The sequence below is a fragment of the Mugil cephalus genome, chromosome 21 (genome assembly GCF_022458985.1).
Source record: "Mugil cephalus isolate CIBA_MC_2020 chromosome 21, CIBA_Mcephalus_1.1, whole genome shotgun sequence".
NCBI classification, from domain to species: Eukaryota; Metazoa; Chordata; class Actinopteri; order Mugiliformes; family Mugilidae; genus Mugil; species Mugil cephalus.
In genome coordinates this window covers 8,887,047-8,905,664 of record NC_061790.1, presented here as the reverse complement: position 1 = coordinate 8,905,664, position 18,618 = coordinate 8,887,047, and the positions used below count along the sequence as shown (strand labels likewise).

At 41.4% G+C, this 18,618-nt stretch overlaps 1 protein-coding gene across 1 annotated transcript in view; it reads right to left on the bottom strand.

Moving 5' to 3' along the window:
* Nucleotides 1–13,239, bottom strand: part of mettl24 (methyltransferase like 24) — a 37,990-nt gene extending 24,751 nt beyond the window's left edge. The window contains exon 1 of the mRNA XM_047573846.1: nt 12,553–13,239. Coding sequence (XP_047429802.1) covers nt 12,553–12,891 — 339 coding nt within the window. The 5' untranslated portion in view covers nt 12,892–13,239. The remainder of the gene's footprint in view (nt 1–12,552) is intronic.
* Nucleotides 13,240–18,618: the final 5,379 nt, after the last annotated feature.

Here is an 18,618-nt window from a genome sequence, read left to right as displayed (position 1 = left end):
CCTCTCCTCAGAAATCCCGCTGGTAACATCAGCGTGAGTTCTACCATCTTTATAAACAGTAATTGATGTAGGCCTTTTTTTTTTTTTTTTGGCAAAGATGTGATGTAATGTGTAATTGACAATGTATCTGGGTCTAAACTTAATGTGCCTAAAGTGCAACATCTTTGGTTGATTAGACAATTTTTATTTATTTTTTTTTTGGATTTTCCCACACAAATTTCACACAGTTTCACGTTCGAGTGTCAATCGAAGCCTCCTGTACACAGTAGGACCCGCCCCTATCCCTGCTGAGCCAATCACAAGGCCGCATATTACATGCTGACTCTGTCAGGTTCTTCTCAATTGGCTGAGATCCTATTCAGTCCCCAGGTGAAATCCCAGACACATGGCACTATGTTTATATCAGGTAGGTTTACAGCAGTCGGCCGCCCTACTGTTGCACATGTTTTAAATAAAGAAATAAAAATTTTAAACCTGTGTATTATTTGAATAGCTTAATATTGAATGCATAATGATTATAATGATGTATATTTATAAATAGCACAAGACCACCAAGCTTAATATAGAACACATATAGTAAGTAGGGGGTCCCTACTTAATCTCTCCACAAGTTTGGGGGGTCCCTGACCCCTGGTTTACAGAACCACACCGACGTACTGTATGTAAAAGTCCAATATTTTACAAAGCTGCCACGGTGATTCACAGTTCATACTGCGCTTTTACCAAACATTCTTCACTGCTTTGTGTAGGTTTGAAAGGAAAGGCAGCCGTGTATGACCCGTCATTTGTGGTTTCCAGTTAACCACCAGCCTCTCTTATCAGAAAATATATCTTCTCTTCTTCTTCAGATAAACACTATTGAAGCCGGCACGTCCTGCGGAGTCCTTTGACTCGTCATGGTACGTGCCGTCAACTTAAATCTCTTTGAAACTGCCCGTTGCCTTGGAAACAAAGCCCCCCCCCCTTCAGTCATGCCATGGTAATGTCACTCATGCATGCGTTCATAAATGCATTGAGGCGTAGATGCTGCTATTCATCACAGCATCGACTGGAATGGCTGTGTAGGAATTGCTGCTTGGATAAGAAAAAATGAAAAGAAAAAAGATTATCATCGATAAAAACACAACATCCTCCCATTTGATCACACCGTCCTCTGATTTGGGCCCTCTTGGCCAGCATCTCAAGAGACAGATGGTGTCTTATTGTTAGCAGCTACGCTCTCTCTCTCTTTCTCTCTCTCTTTCTCTCTCTCTCTCTCTCTCTCTCTCTCTCTCTCTCTCTCTCTCTCTCTCTCTCTCTCTTTCTCTTTCTCTCTCTCTGTCCATGTAAGTGCGTGCCTGTCTTCCTGGACAATATCCCAGATATGAAATCTGTGTTTGATGTGCAGTTGGTTAGAGCAGAGGGAGCACGCTGAGCACCATATGACACTTACTTCCTGAGATGGAAAAAGAAGCAAACTGACGGCGAGATAGACGGAGAGAGGCAGTCATTTCTACTTTTGGCTTGTTGTGTTCCTCAGTTTTTACCCCCAGTTTGTCTGTTTGTGTCTTACACATAAATTATGACTACATATGTAAACAGAGCTCAGAAGAGCTGAGGTGCTACGTCACCATCTCAGTGACAAAAGTGTTCTTTTGTGAGATTACTGGGGTGTCTTCACAAGTACTCGCTGTGCGTTTCTAATTTAATTTCTCCTCCTATCCATATGTTTCCGTTCTCATTATAGCTTGAATACCAGCTATCAAGTAACTATAGTTGATATAGAGAGAGAGACATATACTATATACTTCCTGAACAGGGATGGAAAGGCAAATTGTCGAATTGTTTTCAACAAGAAGTCGCCCAGTTGGCCACTAATGGAACATAATATTGCTGGGGTATGGTCAGATCTTGCTCTTCTTGCCATTAGCTTGCTCTATTTTTATATAAAATGTTGTCAACAATTACCATCTTTGAGTCGAACTGATTGTCAATTTAATCGCTTTAACCTCCTGAGACCCAAGCTTTTGTTTGGTATGCATTTTTAATTTCTCCAAGGTATTTGGCCTAAGAAGTATAAAAACTAAGCATAATTTTTCAACGAGAAGTAGTAGTTTTTGAAAAAACAATGCCCTCATATGTGGACATTGGGATTATTTATTATTTATATTATAATAAAGTCACCAATGTGTGACAAAAATGTAAAACTGTTTATTTTAATACCTGAACATGGCTGAGAAAAAATGGAATTCCCAAATGGAAGTCCCAACGTCCTCAAACGAGTACTTGCTAGTTAACAAGGTTGTAGCTCATCGTTATTGATAAAATTTGTTAAATGTGCGCGTCATATCAAACTAGAAATGTTAATAAGCATAAATAAATAAGTTTTAACTATAGAATTTGATGGTGTTTTGTTTTGTTTTGTCCACTTTTGTCCTGTGATTGTCTATAGAATTAAATTCTCGCTGTCATGTTTTTACCGACTGTCGTATTGACCCTTTGCTACCACTAGATGGCAGACTGAAGTGTCCACTATCGAGGAAAACGGGTTTAAATGAAGCAGAATAAGCTGCAATAAAACCTAAAACTTAATGTCCCCATATAAGGACGCAGGGTCTCAGGAGGTTAAAGTTCTGATTAGCCTTTCTTGGTAGCCTCTCAGTTTGTATCAGCAAAGGTTTTCACACCTATCATTGCTACAATTCATTTATTTTCATTTAAAAAAAAAAAAAAACAGTCTCTTGTCACTACATCACTACTTCCTGTGTGTAGGCCCCTTTAAAGCAACAATGCGTTCCTTAATGGACATCCTTCAGGTTCAGCGGCCTTCTCGGTTGCCTTTGGAGTTAAGCGGTGTCTCTTTGTAACCAGACACATGTAGCTGAGGTCCACGTCAAATATGGCTGAAATGGGTTTCTGCCAGATAAACAAACCTGAGGCTTTTTCGGTAGCACACAAAGCGCCATTACTCCCGAGGCGGGCGCTCAATGGCCTGTGTGTGCATGTGGACGAACACTGGAGGTGAGTAGCGAAGATGGGAGCGAGGGCATCCAATTTCAGAGGTCAATGCACTCATTCACATCAGCTGGGAGGGGAGACCGAGAACTTTCTGGAATGTTCCAGACAAGGCGTCCGTGTCTGAAGGGAGCATTGTGCAATGGGGACGCTGGACTTGACAGTTTGACACTGACTTTCTCCTCTCCAGTGGGCGTCTTTGTGTGTTTGCGGTTAGCACGCACAACAAGCCCAGTGTAACGCACTGTAGTGCACTGAGAGGCTTCTGTTTTCCCACCAGAAACATATGGCTTGATCATCTTTCTTTCAAGGCATTGCTTGTATTGAAGTGCACTTAGAAGTTGGGATAACAAGCTTTCAGGTGTCCAATGTCTGACAAGAAGTAGCAAGAAAAGCTCCAGGAGGGGAAACTTGCTCATGGAAAATCAAACAGTGATAATTCTGTGATAGAGAAGGCTCGATTGATTATCTGAAAGCTCTCTTTGTGCTCTTTCCCCCATATCTTGGCACGGATCCTGAGCTGGTTTGTTTTCTTTTGGTTGGATTTGGACACTAATCTCTCCTTGACCAAGTGAAGCCACGTGCTTGTCTAAATCTGTTTTACTTCTCCAAGGTGGTTGGTGATTGCCCTGTGCAATGTCAAAGTGGGGATTTGCCCCAAAAGGGCTTGCATGTCTACTCATCCTTACTTTCTCTAATTGCTTCTGGCTGCAGTTATTGCACCTTGCTATGTAAGCTGCTTTCTGTGAACAACTGATTATCTTCCCCTGTAGTCACCCAAGACCTAACACTAAAAGGAAGGCAGTTTTGCACTCTATGTGGCAATTGTAGACAAAACTGCAATAATTTAATCTCTTTTATAACAATCTTGCATGTCTTCTATGGGGGTTTCTGGCTTTGGGATCTATTTTTTCTTGCAGTTTCATGCATTAATTGGTTCCTATTCATTCCTCTTCTATTTCCCAAACTCTCTGACAGTTGGTGGAGCTGTATAATTCATTAAGCCACATTATCATTGTGAATTACTGAGAGTCAGCTGATGGGGAAAAAATGCCAGTTTGATCCATTTATAATCTACAACTTATTAAATTGTGCAAAAAAAAAAAAAAAAAAAGAGGAATGATGGTCTGAATACATTCTGTTTTATGAAGTGAAGATCAAATCTGATTTTTTTTCTTTTCTTTGCTGTATTATTAATGTGTGTGAAGAACCATTTGAGGAGTGTGCACTGCATTATTACTTACAATATAACTTTCAGAGGGTAACGTGAATATATGAGTGTATAATTGAACATGCAATATATATAAACTGGGGAAGAAAATGTAAAAAGAGGAAGAGAAACATCACAGAAGAGTTTGCAAAAATGATAACCTGTAATGTAACTTTAATGCAAATAGGGGAAGACATACAAAGCTGCTGGGATGGCTGTTTAAGCTTCATGCATTGCAGTTTGCATGTTGAGGAGTTGCTTCAACGCTTTTGTTCAGATTCATACTTATCCTCCTGAGACCTGGCGTCCTCATATGGGGACATTATGTTTTAGGTTTGTGGCAGCTTATTCTGCTTCATTTAGACCTGTTGTCCTCATAAGGAGACACTTTTGTGCTTATTAACATTTCTAGTTGGATATGAAATGCAGATTTAACATATTCACAAGTACTCCTTTGAGGACATTGGGATTTCATCGTTTACAATTCTGCTTTTGCTGAAAAATTGTAATATACAATGAAATAATTCCGGTGTCCACATAATTTATTACAAAAACTACTTCCAGTTCAAAGATGATGCTTATTTTTTAATACTTTTTAGGCCCTAGAAATCCCAAATACCTAAAGATCTTATCTTAAAGAAATTAATATTCAAGGATTTTTATTTGTCATTCGCAACCATAGAGAAGTATGAGATGGAACGAAATTATGCACTCAGATCCCGGATTATTACCCATCATAACTATAATTATGTATAAGATAAATAAGATGCATTCCAAATAAATGCTTAGGTCTCAGGAGGTTAATACTATCTATACATTTACCTTTAGTCAGTGACCGCTAAATTTCTAAAGCGCACACGCCTCAACAAATTACTGAATCTTCTAAGAGACCAGCTTTGTACAGTCAGGGCAAGTGTATAAATAGCCTACGTTGGGAGATCAAATGCAGCATGCTCTGTCTGCAATGGCCATGAAAGTGTTAGGGTATAGGGACAGGAGTGTAGGAGTGTGACCCAGGTGACACATCAGCTTCTCAGACGCTGATTTCTTGTGATTCTCTGGTTCCCCGGACGCCACAGCTGGAGGTTAAAGATGCCTGAGAACTGACTCCGGTCACACCTTTGGGATTACAGAAGTCAGCCTCCCTCATTCTTTGGTAACAATCCTCCTCTCTCTTTCACTCCAGTTCTTTTGGTTTTCTAAGACATGACCAAGGTCATAGAGTTTCTTCAATAGAAATTCCACAGAGAGCTAGTAGTGGCCGGTAGAGGTTGGCGCAGACAGCGCAGAGCGGCCTTTTCTTCTGTTCTCACCGTATCCCCACACTGAGCTAATCAGCTCTCAGGAGCTCAGTATTGATTGGTGATTATGCGGTTGCTTATTTGAATAAAAGTAATTAATACCTGGCATGCGAATAAATGAACTTGTGTCACATCTAATTAAAGAAATCTGAATTAAAATGGAAGCTGTTCTGGCTTCTTGGCGGTTTTTGGTCAATTAACATAATAAAAGTGTTCATGAATACCACTGAGATTGAATTAGAAGAACATGACAGTGTTCATGTCAGACAGGGAGACCTTTTTGTTTTAAATCGAGCTAGGGGGACACACTGGTGTTTTAAATAATTTGTGTCACACTGATTAATGTTGACTATTGCTTGAATTTGTCTTTGGACAGTGTGTTTGGCTCCAGTTGGAGTTGATGCACTGATCTGAGGGTGTCCTGTGGTGAATGTTGTTAGTGGGGGTCTTTGGGTCCTATGGGTTGAGAGGAGGGGCCTCTGTTGATCATCCCGCAGATACTTGATCAGTATGCTTACAAAACTGCACTATAAATGCATAAATGATCATTAGCATTTTTCCTCTTTATAAGAGGAAGTTGGACTTATGAGAAAACATGTGCTTTGATAAGTTTGTGTTTCCATTGTTGCTCTAAATAGTCATTTCCTCTTCAGCGACAGTGTTTTAGTTGTGCACTGAAACCACTTCACTATATGAAGATCAATAGACACTTGTTGCAGTTCACTGCTGGGTCAAGATGCTTCCTGTTATTGCTGCATTTGCTTAAGGACTCTGCAAATAGCTAACGGTGTTCAGAGAGCCTTAGATTACTTAAGATGCAATAAAAAAACAAAAGCAAATATGCCTCTAAAGCTATTTAATCTTCCATGCAGATGTGATTTTTCTCTCAGCTCTAATAACACCGTGGATTTCTATCTTTTAAGCAGACTTGTGTGTTTCTTTAATACGAATGAAAAAATTCTACTCCCTGTTATTACAGCTGCCGATAAATGAATGCTTATGAGAATGGGCAAAGCAGGAAGTTGCATAACTGTTGAACATTTTTTATTGTTTTACCCTGCAGACTCTCAGATAAGAAAGGATTCACTGCAGCAACACCGTTTCACAGAGTTGTGTGGCGTCTGGAAACAGAATGATGTTGGTGGGGGCCTGTAGGTTTTGGTGGTGGTCCTCTGTGGATCAGGCTTGTTCCAGTGCATTCCACAGGTACTTGATCAGTTTGGGATCTAGTGAATTTGAATTGGTCAATGCTATTTTCTTCTATTTCCTACGCTAATTAGCTGGTGTCTTCTTGTTGGTTGCAAGGTGGTAGCTGACGGCTAGCCTGTTGGCCGTTTTTTTTTTTTTTTTTTAGTTGGACTGGGCTGCTAAATGTGTTTTGCCTCAGATCTTGGCACATGGGAGAAGTGTTGGTTGAAATGTAGTTGCATATCGCATTACTTTTTATCTACTTTCAGGGTGGTTGAGATGCTGGCATTTCCCACACACACTCTACTCAGGGACCGGATTACGTGGACCTACTGCTGTTGGCTAGGCTATATAGCTGGTGTCTTCTCATAGATATATACACATAGATGCCTTATTCAGGCTTGTCAGACACTTTAATGCGGCCGCCATCTTGGGCAGGGGTTCAGACCGCGGTCAGTGCATCTCACAGACTACAATGACAGACTTTTCTGATGCTTACGGATGTTCCCGTGAAAGAAACACCAAAACCAAGCAACAGAAAATAAAATTTCACAAGTTAGAAGATGTTCTATGTTATTTAACTGTTATGAATGTGTTGAATTTGATGTACCTCTAAAGCTAACATAAATTAAACTGCTGCATCTTATTACTAGCTCATGTAAGGATAAGAAAACAAAACATTTAGAATTGTTGATAGACTCCACTCATTCCAATGGACAGAGGCAGCAGAGGCGGGATCTATGTGTATATATATATATATGGTGTCTTCTTGTTAGTTGCTAGTTGGTAGCTGGCTATTAGCCTGCTGGTTGTTTTTTTTCACTTGGACTGGGCTTGATTTTGGCACAAGGGATTGTAACATCCTGTGTAATAATGAATTGTGGCTGATTGGCGTAGCTGCTTAGTTGAAACAGTCAGTAATTGTGAGTTCTTTTGAAAAGATAAAATTAGCTTTTTTCAATGGATAATGTAACCTCTTAAGTTGTTTTAACTCAGATAATCAAGTTGAAACAAGAAATGATCATTAGTTACAGCTTTCTGAGTTGAAACAGAAGTTTTCTTCAAGTTGAGTTTACTGACATTTTTAAGGTGGCGGGTGAACTTTTGTTTTACCGGCTTGAAACAGTGTAACCATTAAACTTGCTATGTTCACAGTGTCACAGCAGTAGCCTTCTCTCACTCACTTTTTGGATTTTCTGCACTGCTGTAGAAGAGTCATTGTGCAGTATTTTATATTTAAAGTTGGATATGTGAAGATTATCTTAGCTTAATGTCCATGTTTAGGTAACATGCTGCTTTCCATTACTCATATAGTGGAGTACAATGTGTTTTTTTTTTCCTATTATATATCCCATCAGTTTGGTTGATTGAGGCCATCACTGGAATAATAACTGGCACTGCAGTTGGAGACACCCATTATTGTCTGCTACCAAAACACATTGATTGGTTTTGTCACCTGTTTATGGCCTTTTCATACTTTTAATATGGATTTTCATTCTCGGCTGTGATTAAGACCCAAATAAAACTGTATAGTGACCTTACTTTCACATTAAATCCTTGACTGATGACATTTTTTCTACCAGCAACAACTACCAGATGCCAAACCTTCACAGTCACAGCCCCAGGTCGATCGTGTTTTTTGTTGTTGTTGTTTTTGTTTTTAGCTTTGAGGCATTTTCTGAGCAAAGTGAATTCATTCAGAGAGGCAAAGCTCATTTCAAAACTCATTCAAGGTGTTGTAGTGTGGAAAGGTGATGGGACGGACTGTTGCTGACGAATTCAACCTCCCTTAATAAACAGAGAGACACAGAGAGAGAGAGAGAGGGAGAGCCTGGGGGTCTGTTTTAGTGAAAACTAATCTGAAGGAAATCTAATATCTTAGCTGTCAGACATACACACAAATACGCACGCATATCTTCTTCAATCATAAGCCTCGTGCAAGTTGTCTTCCCCACAGGGAAAAGGAGAAGGATGAGTCGGTGAATTATAGACAGACAGGAGGAGGGATGGAAGGAGAGAGAAACTGAACAAAAGAGAGGAGCAGACACTGGAAGCACTGATGACTCAGCTTCTTGACTTTAACGCGGTAATAAACAGAATACTGGCCTTAAGTCACAGTGATGTACACACACACACACACACACACACACACACACACACACACACACACACACACACACACACACACACTCATACACAGAATACTCTAGTGCAATAGTTCTATCTATCTAGCTGGAAAACACTCTGAAACAGACAAAGAACTGCTTGCAGCTCAAAAGTCTCATGACTCAATATTTATTTATTTAAGTGACTGTGCTCCCTACGTCAATTCCGTTCCTGCTGCCTATATGTTCCTATGACAGTACATGGTGTCCTGGTGGGATAAGAGAAGCAAGAAGCAACAATGCACAGCATAATTATTAAAAGCCTATAACACACTATCACACCATCAGCTGTGTGCGTCTGTATCCGGACGCCTCGGTGCGTGTTGCGAGAGCTGCAATTATTCGTTAAGATGAAGCGATGATATTCAATTTCAGCTCAGTCAAATGTCAGTTACATAGCAGCAATAGGGGAATTGAGTAAAAAAAAAATCTTCCTTTTAATATTAAGAAAGCTTCAGCCCACAATGGGGGGACACGTCTGCTTGAGGCTGTACGAGTAGAGAGATAGAAAAAAAGAGGTAGGTGGGACATGAAAACAGAGAAGAGGAGGAAAAAAGCGGGTACATTCATACATCTGGATTAGGGCTGTCACGACATCAGATTTTCACTTCATGATTATCGTGGACAGAAAAATGTCACGGTTTCTCTCTTTTTGGAGAAGAACTCCACTCAATGTAACAGTGGAACAGAAGAAAACAGTGTAAATAAAACACACACTGTGTTCAAGAGGCACTGGATCATTTACACGATATTATCATATGAAATTGAAATTTAATTTTTTTAGTAACGTTATACCGCGACAGCCCTTATCTGGATTAAGAGTGTGTGTAAGAGTACATGATAGGTGACGTAAGATACACTGGAGATTGATAATGATAAATGACAGAGCCAGCAATCAACAGAATCAAATAAATCTTAGGTGTCCTCATGAAGCTACTCTTAAGTATGTTTATTTACAATTAAACCTGGAAAACTCCACCTTCTGTTGGAGCCCATGCAGTGGTGATGTGCGGATCGATACTGAAATATCGATACTTCCGATACCAGTTCTTTTATGCTCTGAAATCAATTCTCAAAAGTGTCTTTATTTTACTTATTTCTTTTTTGTTAGTTAGTTTGAAACAGCATTTTCACATATTTTGGATGATTGTTTTGTTTTAGCTCAGCTGTAGTAAATGAGGCCAGTAACTCAATATACTTCCGAGTAAATAAATAAATGAATCTGATGTCTTGTATTCTTTATGAAGCTATGATTTGAAATACACTACTTTTTTTTTAGGTTTACCAGACACATTAGGGTGCATTTACACAAACTATTGGTATCGGATCGGTATCGTCAACACCTTCCTGAACTTTACTCGGTATCGGATTGAAACGACATCGGTGGTATCGAACATCACTACCATGCAGCCACCGTGAGGTGGGATTGTTAGTTCAGGTGACCAGTCCAGCTACATCAGCTGATCGTTAATCTATGAGCTATTTATAATCTATCGATTTGTTTAAAGCTGCTTTAGTCTATCTTTTCTTTTTTTTTCTGCAAGCCGCTTTGTGACCCACTTCCACCCCAGCTCCTCCTTTATTAATGCTGACCACATTTGAGTGCATTTGAATGCAAATTTAATGTAAAGTCTGAAATAGTTTCAAAGTTTGAGACATTTTTTTTCTCAAAAAGAGGACACCTGGTCCCCCTACTTTAATGTTCTATCTGTTTAATGAATGTGATTTGTGTGGTATTGATTCCTGCTCTGCCCTCTGGGGGTCTTTGCCGCTTTGCTTTAAGAAGGCATCCGTGTTTAAGACTGCTAACCTGTAGAGGGTCACAGGGGGCTGGCGTCGGACGAGCGGTGTGATACACGACTGGTCGCCATTGCAGAGCCAACATAAAGACAAACAACGGGTCACACTCACATTTGCTGTCGAGCTACATTGCTAACTAATGCATCACCATGCTGCCACATAAACGTATATAAAGCGCTATAAAAGATGAATGTGTAAAGATTTTGACTATCGGGAGTGCACAAAGTGTTGCCCTGGTTTTACTCAGGTTCACAGCAGCTATAGACAATAGTGAGGAGGAGCAAAACTGTTTTGTTTTTATGCCCTGCAGCAACATAAAACTTCCAAAATCTGTTGCTGGTCGAAACAATTACTATGCAGGCGACGTGTCAAACATCCCCGCAGGCTGACACACATGCAAAAATAACACCAGCCATATGATGACTTTAACCTGAACTGAAGTCGTCTCTTTTAAATTCCTCTTATTATTCCTTTGATGGAATCCATAAATTTTAATGAGCGCTTAGTAAAGCAAGAATGCTGTTCAAAGCTTCACCAGTGATGAGTTTCTAAAAGGCAATTCTGCTCCGCATGTCTCTAAAAAACAACGGTCCGTGCGGCCATCGGCTTTAAGGCCTTTTATTTCCGGCGAAAAATTCTATAGTTTCCCTAAGTCCCTCCACTGCTGTTCGTCAAGGTCACTGGAGGAGTCTTCCCCTCAGAACAGCAGCGCTGCTTTCCAGCCCGTTATTTTTTATCTGCGATGCGGGAACGTGTGCCGAGAGGACGGAGAGCGGGGAGCCGTGGAGAAGTTAACGGAAGGGAGAGGAATATAAAAGAAATATGGGCTGGAAGTGGGAGGTCAGGCTGAAGTTTTTAAACTGAGACAGACAGGAGAGAAGAAAGAGCACGACGGAGGATGAGGGAATGAAGAGCAGCGACGAGGTAACATGACAGAGCGCAGTGATCTCCGAGATGAGAGCCTAAAGGGAGAAAAGCCAGGTAGAGTTAAATGGCAGTGGCACATGACACAGATATTTCATCAGGGCCCCTCCAGGGCATCTTAGAAGACAAATTTTATGTTAAGAATCGTGGAGCGTGAACATATGGCGGCGTGTAATATTGATGGTGCACAAGTGCCCATCTCCCGGTTTGATATGATAGCCCTGCGGTGATTTTTATTGCATTTAAAACTGTTGCTCCTCTGCCTGTAGTTGAATTGGGTCTTTAAAGATTTAACGGCATGGATGGCCCAAAAGCAACAGAATGAGGAAGCGGAGAGGGGAAAGATGCGGTGCGTAGTTAGAGGCAAGGAAGGTGGAGAGAAACTGAAAGGGCTCAAAAGGGGGGAGTGATGGATGGGGAGATCAGACGACAAAATGAAGGCGAGAGCGAAGACAAATCAAAGGCAAATGCGTGAAGAGGCAGAGCAGGGGAGGGAAGCGGAGGCCTGTTTAACTGGTGCGCAAACACACCCTTCACAGGTCGCGGGGTCAAGCTCCTGCCTGGAGTTTGAGTGTGTGAATGTTTGCCCCAGAGGACGTTTTTGAATGGTCTTTTGTCGTATAGATCTGCGAGGAGAGGAGGGCGCGTCCACAGCTTGCGTTAAAACCCGTTCGAATTGTGCACAGCTTTCAAAAAAAATAAATGCAGGCAGCTTTGTGCAGCTGGAAATCCGAGCGACGAGACCTCTTTTTCAACTCCGGAGCGTTTCAGAGGTGCTCATTGAGCATGCATTGATTCTGCTGCCTGTTCTCCCTTCATCACCCTCCTGGGATTACTGAGCTTTAAGCCGGTGACTCACGGCGATGGAGTGAAGGCTCCTTATTGAGCCGCTCTGTCTCCTGCTACGCTGATTTAGGATCAGATAACTTTACAAGAATCTTAATCGCGGCAATTAAGCACTAAGACGTACCTTTTTGTGCGGGCGGATAGGTGGGCAGCAGGGCGGTGAGGGGTCCTCTCTGACTCCATCCATCCTCCTTGCCAGACCGTCCTTCTTCAGCGTGCGGACGTACGAGACTCTCCTCTTAACGCTTTTGTCCTGCTCCTCTGCTTCTGCAGAGAGCCGCTTCGTTCTGGTGTGCCGGCCAAAGTTCTCATTAGGCTGGGTAGGACGTCCCAGAGCCGGGGGAGCGGGGGCGTCCTGCCAACCTGTCTCCAGGTAAACGTGGATGCATACGAACACAGTGGTGAGCACAATGCCCAGGCGCAGCAGCAATCCCAGCGTGAGTCTCTCCCTGCCCATGTCCATCTCACGTCAGTCAACTGGAAGTTTCACTTTTCTATCCCATTCTTCCTCTTGTTTTTGAGCTTCTCTTCTCTTCTCTTCTCTTCTCTTCTCTTCTCTTCTCTTCTCTTCTCTTCTCTTCTCTTCTCTTCTCTTCTCTTCTCTTCTCTTCTCTTCTCTTCTCTTCTCTTCACACGTGCCTGTGCATCGTAACCTGCATGCTCGCGTTGAGACTGCGCAGGCAGAAAGTATAATGCGGGCCACCGTCTTTGAAAACTTTGGGAACTCCCTCCTCAAGTCCCCCTCTCCCCGAACACACACACACACACGCCCCTTTGATTTGCTCTTTCTTTCTGTCAGGATCACACCACACACACACACACACACTCGCACACCCCTCCGTTGCTCTGTCCCCTCCCTGGGGTTGCCTCTTCCGCCCAGATGGATCTCGGGTTACCGCGAAACTCTAGATATGGGCTGGGCCACGCTCAGCATCTGCCGGCTCCCACTCTGAACACCGCTCAGCCTCACATTCATGCTCCATGAGTTTTTATTCACGATTTATCCAGTATTAAAAGTGGCTGTGTGTGTATTGTGTGGTGTTTCTTTTAGCAGTGCATCAAATCTTAAAATCTTAATCAAGTTATTGTAAGCACTCACTTCTGGAAAACAAGCTTCTAGAAATGGTCAGCCCTGGCACGGTAGTCTCCTCAGTTCACTTCATTAAATTTGTTGCTTATTTCTCCCTAAAAAGAACAAATTCTGCAAATTAGCATTCACAGCCCATTCTCGTGGACAGATATTTTTGACTCAAAAAAGGGCATTTGTCATTTTTGGCTGGAGGACAGCTCTGATCATAACAGATTAGGATTTGATTGACTATAGACAAAATCCTGTCACCACCAAACCTAAGAGACCGAGAGATAACGATGAGGCTGTCTTACTTCTGCTGCTCACAATCATGACAAAATGAGTTTGGGTTTTGGCTCATAAATGACTCCATAGTGCCCCCTGTGGAGTGAAAGCCTTTCTCCTCCTGTCTCTTGAATTGTTGAAAGCGCTCAGAGGAATACACCAACTGCAAAACTACAGATGAAGTCTTTATGATGGTTAGTATTTTCTGATTAGCCATTATAACATATAAACACCTGCAAAAATACAGCTGAAGATAAACTATTGACTGAAACATAACTGTAGGCCATAGGTCTTCAACAGGGGCCCCGCAGAGTTCCTTTAAATACACAGTAAAGGGATAAATGGAGTTGGAAGATGTTACCGCCCCCCTGCTGTTTGAAATAAAAATTAATCATTTAAACCTGTGTATTATTTGAACAACTTAATACTGAAAGCAAAATGAGAATAATAACATATATTTATAAATAGCACTAGGACGAGTTCAGGTAGGGGATCCCTACTTAATCTCTCCACCTGTTTGGAGGTCCTTGGTTTGAAAAACGTTGAAGACCACTACTGTAGACATACAAGCAACATATGCACGAGAAGTTTTCTAGATACAGGTGGGTTGTACTATATGACAGTATGAATCCGGTTTAAAGCAGTGCTACTGGTTTGCAATAAATGCACATGGACAGAGAGGAAATGTTCTATGTAATACGTCCAAAACTATCACCCAAACCAGTATCATGAGAACATTTTCGCCAATTACTTACATGCCAAATTGTTCATTTCATAAAAGCTCTGGGAAGCTTTAAAACCATTTGAAACTGTGTCCAGTCTACTGCTGTTTTCTCTAATTGGTACATGTCCCGACTGTGTGATTTACCTTCATGCTGTAACCAGTAATTTTGCCACACCGGCCAATTACACAGAATCGAATTAACTACATTTGGAAAGCCTGAGCCAGAGTGAACAAGAACAGTAATACGATCTCTGCTGCCACCAGGTGGTTCATCATGAGCACCCCCATATGGAACGCATTACAACACAACGTGAGGCAATGTGACTTGCCGTACGTGATGTAGGTCAGCCAGTAATGTGACTTGCACTGGTGATGGAAGGTATGAGGACAGGAGGAAAGAATGCATGTGGTTGGACCGATAGAGGAGAGAAATTCATTCTGCAAATTCTGCAAAATTCATGCGTGAATGTAGGCTATGAGGTGTGACCGCTCGATTGCACAAGAACATAAAGGAGTGTTTTGGTCACCAACAACCACACACACACACACACGAAACAATTCTTTTATCTCAAAAGGAAGCTAAGAAAGACGGGAACATAGTGTGTAGCCAAACACAAAAACAAGCTGTTGTGGTAGATAGAAAAAAGACCATGCTGTAATGATTTGTCAGGATTTGGCCAAAGTCTGCTCCCACATGGAATGTATTTGTGTCTGGATAATTTTTTTCCCCTCTTCTCTTGTCTACTTTCCTTAATCAAAACAAGGTCCAGAGAGCAGAGGTCACCCAAACTTCACCCACAGCCATCTCCTTACTTAGTGCACATCAGAGGAAATGTCAGAGGTCAGACACAGGCCCACTGTTCACCCCGCAGGTTGCAGGACTGTCAAGGGAAAAAATATCGATCTTTGCAAATCTTTACCCTGCTGATATAATAATTACACAATTACTCGAGGGTATCACGGAAAAATGGAGCAGATTTCCTCTGGATCTGCCACAGATCCCGATACTAAACACAACAGAAGAAGAAAAAAGAAGATTAAAGGTAAAATGAGCCTCCTGGGGGAAAAAAAAAAGAAAAAAAGAAAGCACACAATAAACACTTAAACTACACGTAGAAAAGGGTGCTCACAGTTGGAGCGGAACAAATGTGTAATTATAGCAGACAAAAAAAAAAAAAACTGAGTAACTGAAAAGCTCTTTAAGCGTTCTGGTTTCTTGCAGGTGGGACTTATTTCATGCTATCCTGCAAACACACAGCTGTGGCGCTAGCAGGTTTCGTAACACACCGTGTGAAACTAGACTAAACTAGACTGAAATAGGTTAGCCTGCTCTGTAAAATCAATATGTATATATTTTTTTGTTTGTTTTGTTTTTGATGCCGGTCAACGCACTGTGATCTGGATAAATGGACAGCAGGGTGGGAAGCAGCCAGCTGTGACAGGAGCTGGTGAAGGTTAGAGTATGTTTGCTCTTGAATGGGGCCCAAAGGGTCTCACACACACAAACACACACACAAACGCACACACGCACACAACGTCTGTTTTCACACCCACATTTTGCGGGTTTGACATATAGAAGCAAAGAACGCAGGTCTATATGAGGTGCTTCACATGTACTAGTTGGAAATAACAGCTGGAAGCTTTCCAAGCTTTGGCTCATTTAAATACTGCAACATAGACAATGACATAGCTAAGGCCGGGGCAAGCCATTTATACTTCTCTCAGCGGTGGCGACTGACACTTTCATCGGAAAAGTTTGCCCGAGGCGAGTCATGCAAATGTTTGTTTGTACCTCTGAACTTCCCCAGTTAGTGTTTCCTCAATGTGTTCCATCTTTAGTGATCCAAAACACTTGATTCAAAAATTGCGGAGATAGAGAAACAGCTGGAAATACTAAAGTGGAAACACTACCACTACTAGCAGACCAATAACAACTCTTTTGGATAACATTAGCTATAGTGTAGGTTAAGTTGAGTATCATCTGCATAAAATGGTTCTAAATGTCATACTTCCTAACAATAAGCCCTACAGAAATATATATAATTAGATACAAAACAAAACTACTGAGCCTGCTTTCTTTCACAGATTCAACTGCACAACAAGTGACAAGAGCAAGCACTTTTTATCTTGTTGTATATTGATGTGCTGAAGAAAGAAGTGATCACCGCTGACAAGTCTTATCTTGCGTTTAAAAAGGTTTATTTACGAGAAAGAACAATGTCAAAATTCACAGCCGAATCTGAGAGAGCTTCTGGCCAATTGTCGAATCCTCTCTGCCATTCAGCTTCTACAGACCCCTTATATATGGTTCTTATCCCCAAGAACCCCCATTCACAAACAAAACTTGTCTCCTTACAAGGTCTAGCAGTTTTATGGACTGACAACTGGTACATCACCTTTTAACCTTTAAACTTTATATAGACATCCCCAAAAAAGGAAACAAATACTGAGAACGAATGGAGAGGACCATATACTACAATCTTTAATGCAACTTCAACTATTTTCAGGCCAAGGACCCCGAAACTGATGAGAGATTAAGTAGGGACCCCCTACTACCTACTATATGAGTTCTATATTAAACTTGGCCTAGTGCTATTTATAAATGCATATTATATATGCATTCAATATTAAGCTATTCAAATAATACACAGGTTTAAATATACTTTTTTTTTTTTTATTATTTCAAACATATGCAACAGTAGGGTGGCCATCTCCTGTGAACCTGAACATAACTGACATACCACCGTGCATCTGGGATTTCACCTGGGGACTAACGAATCTCGGCCAGTCACAGGGAACCTCACAGAATCAACGTGCAATATACGTCCTTGTGATTGGCTCAGCAGCGATAGGGGCGGGGTCTACTGTGTACAGCTTTGGCCATACAGAAACTGAGGCAGCTTCTGTATGGCCGAATGAGAGAAGTGCTGAAAGAAAGATAACATTTTCTGCCTCCGTTTATCCCTTTGCTAAAATATGTTGGTTCCATGTTAATGTGTATTTACAGACATTTAAATTTGTGGGAGAAAATGTAAATATAAATATATATATAAAATGTCAAATCAACCAAAGGTTTTGCGACCCCCATGCAGTACCTCTGTGGAGCCGCTAGGGGTCGCAGACTCTTGCCTTAATGGCTACTTGGCAAATATTTGTTCGGAAGAGGCTTAAGTAGCTTCAGTAACTGGCTACTGTCAACAGTGTGCACTGAACTGATCAAGCCTATAGGGAATTTCTGTTATAATAAATAATATAGTTTATAACTTTCATCCTTTATCCTGTTATGTTATAAAGGAAATGCAGTTGTGGTGAAATACAAACGCCATGGCTCAAATGAGACAAGCAGTAACGAGGCCAGGAGAGACTGAAGATCCTCTCAGGTGGCTTTCTTTAACGTGACTTATTTGTTGACATATTATCACTGTCAGTTTGCGTGAACGACCTGTTTCAATTATCTGTGTCCGGTCTGATTGCGTCCCCTCTGAAGGAGGTGGCGTGAGGAGGCAGATGGCGAGTCAGCCTGATGATAAAAGCAAACACTGTTACAGTTTACGCCGGCGGTCCTGCTGGATCCAGCTACGGCAAGGTGCAGTGTGTCAATACAAGCACAACAACAGCTCATATCAATCATTAACTCTTCACAGGGCACTCATTGAAATGCTTGAACGTTATAAATTTCAACCCCAGAGTGTTAATGTGGGATATGAGAAGAGTTTTTGTGAAAAAAATCTAATTGTTTTAATTTTCATGGAGAAAATCAAGATTAGTGGATTTATCACATATGGTTCTGCCCTCCATAAAGAGTTAATGGAGGCCTACAGTAGGAAGGAGACACAGGGGAGATGGCTTTGAGTTCAACAGACTTTTACTTCGTGTCAGAGATTCTCCTGCACTTTTGAGGATGGTTTGCTAAGTAGATGTATACAAGAGTATCACGACAAGAATGTGATGAAAATGCTTAGAACAGCATTTAGGCCACCCACTTGTGTATAGACCTGATCTCAGGCTTTGTGTAGATCTGTAGGGGGAGAATAAACCAAGCTTTACAAATTTCTCCCTGTCTGTCACAGAACTCCACAAACCTCTGATTTCTTTGCTTCCTTGTCTCTCTG